The following is an 8970-nucleotide window of genomic DNA, read 5'->3' as shown; positions in this document are numbered from 1 at the left end:
CGCCCTGACCCGGCGCTCTCCCCTTGCCGGGCGCTGACCTGCTTGTGACCTACAACACGGACCGTGACATCTGCGTGAACCCGGCCGGCAACCGCGCCAAGTTCACTGTCTATCAAAATAACGAGATACGGTGGCCTGAGCACCGATAATTGCCACAGGAAGGCTTTATTATCTTCCCAGCTGTGTATTCCCCAGCCATCGGCTTGAAAAGAATCAAATGGTAAAGAGTGAAAGGGATAATTAAAAACATCTTGGAAGGGGGTCAAGAAATTAACAGCCTAATATGAACAAACTTTGATTACAAGTAACAATTATTACACTTCATTTGTAAATGCTCGTGTTTATCTGCAAACAAATTCAGTTTATCAGTTTCTTTTTGTTTCTTTTTTTTTTTTTTAAACTAGATCCATGTTTCATTTTTCAGCGGGCTTGTTGGCGCTCAGGGTAATTTTTAAGTGCGCTGCTGGCTGGAGGAGCCCTGACCTTCCTGCCCAGGGTGCCGGACGCTGCAGGCCCAGCCCTGCCCAAGTCCTGCCCGCGGTGAGACCCTGAATCGCCTGCGGCCTCAGCCAGCCAGTAGCTCCTGCTAATTAAAGTTAGTCATTGCCACTTGCAGCCACCATCTACTGATTTCACCTCTGATAGGCAAAAAGATTCACCTTTCAGGACAAGGTCAGGAGGGCCAGAGGCTCTGGTTCACTACAGGGTCGAGTTGCCAACAGCACTTAACTCAGCCCTGCAGTTCAACCTCTTCCAGATTTGACCTGTCACGTTTAGGAGCCAGGAGGTTTCTGCCCGAGGTAGTGTGGTGGTCGCTGCACAGCCCTCCTTCCAGCACACTCCCTGCTGCTGTGCCCCAGCACGGCCAGGCAGGGGCATTGGCCAGGGCAAGGCCATCTCTAGCACCCAAGCAGGATGATGATAGAGTTTCAGGAGACTGGAGAGCTCCCCAGAGCCTTTCCAAAGAGACACCATCTTCGTGCCATGTTTTGGCCCTCACAGGGCAGGCTGGTTCTTCACAAGAGCACACAGACACCAGTAGGCAGGGGATGCTCTGGAGGGACAAGGAGGATTATTTTCCCACTGCATTCACACAGAATTGCATGACAGTGGGGAGTAGAAGTGAAGCTGAAAGAAACGTATAAATGTGTCATCGTGGATCAAGGACCTGTCCCCAGCTCCTTTCTCAGTACACAAACACAGGACTCACTTCATTTTATTTTACATGGGAGAGAAATACCCTGCAGGGGTACTCAAAAGCCATTTTAAAGGGTGCCCTCAGCACCCACGTTTAGCCTCGGGTACCACCCCCTGGACAGATGCATGGAACTGCTGTCCTGACACTTTCCCTGGCAGAGCTGGGCTGACAGAGGTGATAGTCAGTCTGGCCAGCCAGCCAGCTACCACAGGGCCTGTGTCACCTTGCAAATGTCCCCTCTGCCATGTGAACAGCATCATCAGGAACAAGGGACTTTGTACCATAAATCAGACATATTCAGAAATGTCTGTTTTCTAAACATTTGTCCCCCAAAGCCCCCTCCCCCTGCTTCAGTCCAATCCCATGGGCAGGCTGTGGCTGGGGAGAATATCCTCAGAGATGGCTTCATGGCAGACCCCAAGCAGCAGCACAGTGCAAAAGCACAACATACACAGCTACTACTAGTGGGCGAATGAGACATATCCTCTTTGTGCCAACTCTAATGGGAAGTGCATGAATGAGATTAAATATTTACAATAAAAACCACTTTACACCCTATTATTCTAGCTAGAGTTGATGCTGGGGATTGGGCAACTCTGGTTTGTGTTTTCCTGCAGAGCCCCCCACCTCCCTTTTTTTTCATCTAAAAAGCTACAGTGTGCAGGATGTTCTGCCTCTCCTATAACGCACCTACAGGAGATAACCCTGGGAGTCTTAGCTGTGGGTCTGGGAATTTTGCTCCCCATCCCTGGTAGCTGGGGGCCTGTATGGGGCAGGGGCTGAGCCCCCATGGCACATGCACCCTGCCAGCATCTTCAGCAGATTTTGCCCCAGTGCTCAGGAGTGGGACTCTGCAGGACACCCTATTGCAGCACCCTGCACACCCTACCAGCCTGTATACCAGGAAAGGAAAAGAGAAAGACCCTTAAGGTTTTGTTCAGCAGTAACCCAGTAGCATTCCCAGCCTGGGGCAGCAGGGACCTGCTCCTGGCAGCTGTGGAGGGACATCAGCCCCAGGGCTGAGGGGAGCAGTGCAGCCCTCCCTGGCTCAGGCCTCATGGCCTTGGCTGGGCTGCAAGGGGTGGAAGTAGAGCTGCAGCCCATCATCGACAGGGTGCACGATGGGCACAGTCTGCATGCTGGGGTAGCCAGGGGTGGCCAGCTCCCAGCGGGCCGTGCTGACCAGCTCGATGGCCAGTAGCTTGAGGATGGCCTGGGCCAGCTCCTTGCCGATGCAGCTCCGTGCCCCTCCGCCGAAGGGGATGTAGTGGAAGCGGCCCGCAGCCTCCGGCCGGCCGGCGCCGAAGCGCTCGGGGTCAAAGCTGCTGGGGGGGCTCTGATAGACAGCAGCTGTCTCATGGGTGTCACGGATGCTGTACATGACGCTCCAGCCTTTGGGGATCTGGTAGCCCTGGGGAAGGGAGAGAGGAGGGAGGAGAGGACTGTTACATACCTGTGCTACTGGAGGGTGAGCAGAGGGTGCCTGCAGACAGCCCCACTGCACTGCCCACCTGCTCTACAGTTCCTTTTCTCCCCAGACCAACTGAGACTCACAGAGGCTGCTGGGTGACATTTCCCCTTGAGCTAGACTGCCAAGCACCACCACTGTGCTGGACACAGGGTGCCTGCTCACAATGGCAGGCAGCAGCTCTTTAGCAGCCTGCTGGAGTGCAAGACACTTACATCGAGCTCAAAAGTCTGCAGTGCCGTTCTGTAGCCTCCGGAGACTGGGGGCAGCACTCGCAGCACCTCTTTAATCACGCAGTCCAGGTAGCGCAGGCGGCTCAGCTTCTCAAGGCTGATGTCTGTGGTGCAGTGACAGCTTTGCCCTGGTGGCGCCGGGAGCTGGGGCCCGGGGCAGGGGGTGCTCCGGGGGACAGTGGGCTCCAGCAGGGCACTGGGCTGGAGGGAATCTTTCTCCACTGAGGCTGGGGGCTGGCTCTGGTCCTTGTGAATGTCGTTGGCCATAGGGTGGGAAAGTGGTTTCTCTCTGTCCCTGCTCTGGACGGTCAGGGTGTCCAGGCAGGGTCCTGCAGGGCAGCACTCACTCTGCTGGTACAACTCATGGGACATCAGCTCCTGCCTTATTTTTTCAATCACTGAGGGGTGCTTCAATAGCAGGAGGATCAGAGAGGTGCTAGCACTAGCCGTGGTGAAAAAAGCAGCAAATATGAGCTCAATTGCTGATTCCTGGGAGAGGAATGAAAATTACAAGTTTGAATAACATTTCAAAGTGATTGTGTCTCACCTTTTGCAGGTTTTGCCCCTGTGCAGAGGGCCCTGGCCCCCACTCTGCTCTCCCCAAACTCATATCCATCCCAGGCTGGCAGCGACCAAAGCATTTCTGTATGAACTGGACATCCACTTGCCAAGTGACTGCTGCAGAACCACAGCTGGAATGAGTACACATTACCTCCAATCCAGCTCTTCTGAACTTTCCTCACAAGATTTACCAATTTTAAGGCAGCACTTTAGCATGCATTATAGCACATTGAGTGAAGTCCATTTCAAGTATTATGCTTTTTATTATCATCTGCCAATTCCCCTCTGCACCCAGCTTTTACTTTTCTGTCCAGGCAGTTGATATGGGCAATGGTTTATGCAAAAATTCTAGATGTGCTGGCCACTAAAATGGGCTGTATTTGATCCATCTCCAGTTGTGATTGATCTTACTTGGGAGGGGACTCAAGGCAAGAGTCAAAAGCATGAAGGCCTCTGCTAGAGCAGGTCAGCCTGGGAAGTGCTGTAGCCAGCAGGGAGCACACACCAGGCAAAGGACTTGCTTGCTTTTCAAGCTGTACAGTCTGAAGCACAGCAGAGTTCCCAACAGCTCCACAGCAGAGGTATCCATAACAAGTTAGGAAGTTACTCAGCTCAGATACACGGACCACAGCACAGCCAAATCTGTAATGTGTGCCTTGTCCAAGGACAGGGGCCCCTCCCAGCCTCCCAGCCTTTGTGGGACTGCCTGCAGGGTCTATATGGAACAGCACATGCCAGGCTGCTGGGGGCTGTTTGCAGCACCCTCTGACCAACTTTTGCAAATGGTTTCCCAAAAGTTAAGGGTTGCCCATGGCATGACACATCTCTGACAGCAAACATAATGCTCAAACCTACAGCACCATCTGAAGGTGCCAGTGCCTCCACAGCACAGGGCTGGGAGTGCTGAGGCCAGAGGCCAGAGACAAAAGGCAAGGAGAAGCCAAAGGGAGGAGTACCAGGAACTGTCCCCCTGGCAGGCCTGGGACCTGACTGGTATTACAGAGCACTAATTGCTCCAGCCCAGGGGCAAAGAAGAGCAAAATCCCACAGGGACACAGAGCAGTTTCCTTTCACATGACTGTGTCTGGACTTTAAATTGTTCTGACACAACCAGCTCTAGAGGGATGAAGCCACAAACACAGAGAAGAACACTTGAAGACTGAAGGTACTTGGATTCAAATCTGATAAAGTTAAGGATAATGTAACAAAGATGACTCTTTGCTACCAGCCCTAGTGCCATATATTGGCTGGTCTAGATGCTTTTGCCAAAGTGCAGCTCTCAAGGGCATCTTTCAGCTGAAATAAAACCCCTGGAACAACAGATCCCTGTCAGCCCCTATCACACCTCCTGCAGGCATTAGCAGGAATTTTTACATTCACAAGGTAACAGACACAGATGAAAAGAAACCTCTCATTTCCACCACATGCAATTAAACCCCAAGACATTTCAATAGCATGCAAGGAATTCAGGGCAAGCTCTTAGGTTTGAAATAACAGCCCTTATGCTCTTTGCATCAACCTCTGACAGTGCTGCTGCAGAACTTGTGTCACAGCTGCTGTCAAAACTTTCCCTCCCTGCCTCTGCAAGGCCAACAGAACCAGTGACTGGAAGGCAGAATATCCCCAGTCTTCTTCACCAGCACTGTGCCTGTCCTGGGAGGCAGAATGGGCAACATTACACCCAGCCAGTGACAACATTATTATACAGGATGGGTTTTTAAAATCTTCCTAAGGTTTAAAATATTTTAAAACAGTATTGTTGGCAAAGCAACATCTTTTTAATGACCTTTACATTTCAAGGGCCCTGGTGAGTTCATGGCAGCAGTACAAATCACAGTGTATTTAGGAAAATTTCTGGGAAAACTGTCTTTCTAGATCATTTGAACAAAAAATAGATTAGTGACTAGGTTTGTGCCAGTGTCTGGAGCGTCTGACAGATATATACACAACTCTGAGACAGCTTTGGACTTTTTATCCAATTACACTGTTTCATTAAATGAGACTTCTACCACTGTTTTATTAGGGTGGAGAATATTGCCATAATTGCAAGCATAGGCAGTTCAGTTTGAAAGTAATTTTGTTAAATACAGAAATTTTCTAACCATGAAGGTACATAAAACATATGAATATATTATAATTTGAATCAGCTGGCCCAAGGTTGCTGCCATGTCACTCAATCTGTGTTACATTTAATATCTCCTTATTCCATTTGTGGTCAGAGTCAGGGATATGATGAGAGATTGTGAAATTATTCTTGCATAATATTAATGTGAATACTAACAGAGATACTACCTTTAAACTACATTCAAATACTTTAAAACCATATCCAGCTGCTGTACCCATGCAAAACTGCTTCAAAACTTGTTATATAAATGCAATGTCATCTATCATTCACTGATACCAAGTGACCTGGAACTATGAATGATGCACTACTAATGACAATTTTTTTTTTCCCAAGATCTTTGGCAAAATACTCATCACATTCACTTGGTGGTTTTGTCTCAGTAAGGACTACTGGGTTCATCCCTGTGTCACAGCAATACATCACATTTCATCATAGCAATCCACAAGCTACATGATCTGATGAATGAGGAGGTGATAGGGAATGACCTGGAATCCATCGCTGCATCCCTAGACCTATTCTGGTTAATCATCTCAGAAATTTCTGGGCTCACAGCCCTGAGGAGTCCAGTGATGTGATCTACACCCTGCCCTAGGCTGGGTGCTGGGCTGTGTTTGAGAAGCACACAAGTAGCTCTGAATATTTCCAAGAGAGTGTTCTGGAGGTTGCTGAGTGCATAGATGTGCCGAGCCTTAACACAGCCATATAACCCTACCAGCATCCTACATCAGGCTGAAGGCTCATGGCCATGAAGAGGAAAGGTAGAAGGGGCATTAATTCCCTTTTAAAAGGTCCCTTCTATGACAAAGAGACACAAGACTACAAGAGCATAGAGTGTGCTAAGTGCAGGAGCTGGTGTCCTCACTGCTGCTCGGAGGGGGCAGGAGCCAGCAGCTGGGGATGGTCCCCAGCTCCCCACAAGCCTCCCCCTGGCCCTCAGCCCACATCTCTCAAACAGCCACTGAGTCAGGAGTGGCACTGCAAGGCAGAGGCTCTCCTTACCTTTAGCTCCTGCATGGTGAATTCTTTGCCATGCTCCTTGGCACTGTTCATTATGAAATCCAGAGCATCGCTGTGGTCTTCTGGGTTGTTTCTCTGCAGTTTTTCCTGTATAGCCTTCTCCATAAACTTATGTAGCATGTCCCGTGCTTTGATTCCCTGTGAGAGGCACACACAGTTCAGGAGAACCTTAGGAACTGTCCCCCTCTCTAGAGAGACCCGGGGAACCCAAGTGTAGCAATCTTTAATCCCAGGACCTGTAACAGCAAGAACTGTTTAATCTGCTGCCCAGCCCCAGAGCCTCGCAAGAGGCAGCAGTCTGGGGGGAAATGCTGCACCTTCTGTTGCCTTGCTGTTGTGAATCAAATGCAACAAGTCCCAAGAAACTCTATGGGAGGAAAAGACAACAGTAAACCCATGCTACCAAGTTCAGAGGCATCTGCACTGAGCAAATCTACAGTTGTGTCAGGTCCAAAGGAAGCTTATTCCAAGGGACAAGAAAAGGTAACAAGAAAACTGAGTCCAGACAGCAAGGCACAAATGGTTTTACAAGGGAATAGTGGATAAAGACACATTAATCACAGTCAGCTCATCTTTAGGTGTGTTGCACTCCAGTGCAGCAAAACATTCATGTAAGATCTCAGCAAGTCAAGTGGTCAGCAATGCCTTTGCAAAGTGAGGTGGAGTCACACTGTACAACTCTCTATAAAATTGTCTCCTGTAAAAGCCATAAGGACCAGAAATTTGAAATTAAAAATGGCCATGGCCAGATATTGGGAAGAAGATACAAAGGCTTAGATTTGAGGTGGGAAGGATTGGACAAAGTAAACAGGGCAGAGGGTGAGGAGAATGACAAGAGGACCTGAAGGCAAGTTGAAGATGTTGGTCTGGGGCCAGACAGGCTTTAGCTGACCTGAAAGAGGGCAGGGAGATGAAAGCTCATACTGGTGACAACCTGCAAAGGGAAATTGGACAGGGAAAACAAGAGCTTTGATGAAGAGTCGCAGGAAGGCTGGGGGAGAACTGAGACTGGTTGGGTAAGGTTATCCAACAGGGCAGAGCTCACAGTGGAAATAAGAGATGAGGGAAGACCTGGCTAAAGTGGACAGGAGACTTCAGCTGTGGTAAGGGTGGAGAACCCAAAGCTAGAGGAGGGAGGAATGTGAGAGGAAGAATGGTACACAGGACCTATACCTAGAGCATGAGCATGGAGAGGCAGGCAAAGAGGGGCAGTGCAGCAGGGAAGAAACTGCAGGTTGAAAGAGGCAGAGGAGATTGTCCTTCTCCCTGGATTGTCTCTGGGCTGCTGGACTACAAGGGACTGAGGACCCTAAGAAGGCCTTAAGTTCTCAGCTTGCCTGAGTTTCAGAGGAGATGCTAGGCTGAGGTGTGCTATGCCCACCTGTCTTTGTGCTTATGCCCACAGACGCCTCTGCCATGGGCCGACATGAGTTCAGATGGGATAGGGTCAGACATGATGGACTCACCAGGGGCAACATATGGGATGAGGGAGAAGAGGAGCTCTACGCTGTACAATGAGCTGCAACCAGTGCCCAGAGGTGTTGGAAGGCAGCCAAAAGCAGGTGAGAAGTGCAGAGAGAAGGGGAAATGGCTAGGGTAGGTAAGACACCAAGCCCTCAGATGTAGAATGGGGTGTTGCAGATGTCCTGGCCCATCAGAAATGTCCCTTGGGGAACCTAAGGACGGAGGTCTGTGCCGCCAGGGCCCAGGCCCTGCCCCCGGGCAGAGGGAGCAGTGCGGGCGGCAGTACCTTGCGCAGCCCACTGAAGGGTATGTTGAGGGGCAGGGAGAAGAGGTTCTCCACCAGCTGTTCAAAAGTTTTGGCCAGATCCTTGAACTGCTTTTCCTCCAGGCGGAGCCCCAGCAGAATCCGAGCTGCAATGCGGAAAGTTAAGGTTTTAGCGGAGGAATAAACTGCAATAGAGCCTGGCTCCATGCACCAGCCCCGCAGCTCCCAGCTCACAACCTTCTGGATCCGCGGCAGGTAGCTCTCCAGGGCGGCACGGCTGAAGACTCTGGCCAGGATCTAGGAGGAGAAGGGGGAAGAGAGGCAGGTAGTTAAAGCAGGGGGAGTACACATGCCACCGAGGCCAGGCCCGGGCGCTGCCTCGGCTGCGTGCCTTGTCGGGGTGGCTGTGAGGCTCACCTTGCGGCGCTGGCGGTGCAGGTCACCAGTGGAGCTGAGCAGAGTGTGGGAGCCCAGGATGATCTGGGTGCTTTGGGGCCACTGTGCGCTGACCAGCGTGTGCTCACCCAGCAGGATCTTGCGGATGTTCTCAGCGCCTGTCACCCGCACCACAGGCCGGCCCAGGAGGTGGGTCTTGAAGACATTTCCGTACCGCTCCCGCCGAGAGCTGTGGAAGCGGGA

The 8970-nt window shown here is 50.9% G+C and overlaps 1 protein-coding gene across 1 annotated transcript; it reads right to left on the bottom strand.

The window, feature by feature from the left end:
- Positions 1 to 149: 149 nt before the first annotated feature.
- On the bottom strand, positions 150 to 8970 carry LOC102045214 (cytochrome P450 26C1; the record flags this gene model as incomplete). Its single annotated transcript, XM_014309082.2, has 5 exons — positions 150 to 2609; positions 2882 to 3388; positions 6585 to 6740; positions 8353 to 8628; positions 8749 to 8970. Coding segments are annotated over 5 exons (1524 nt in total), but the record flags the coding sequence as incomplete, so codon positions are not given.

This window comes from Geospiza fortis, unplaced genomic scaffold (assembly GCF_000277835.1).
Source record: "Geospiza fortis unplaced genomic scaffold, GeoFor_1.0 scaffold130, whole genome shotgun sequence".
NCBI classification, from domain to species: domain Eukaryota; kingdom Metazoa; phylum Chordata; class Aves; order Passeriformes; family Thraupidae; genus Geospiza; species Geospiza fortis.
This window is presented reverse-complemented; position numbering and strand designations above follow the sequence as displayed.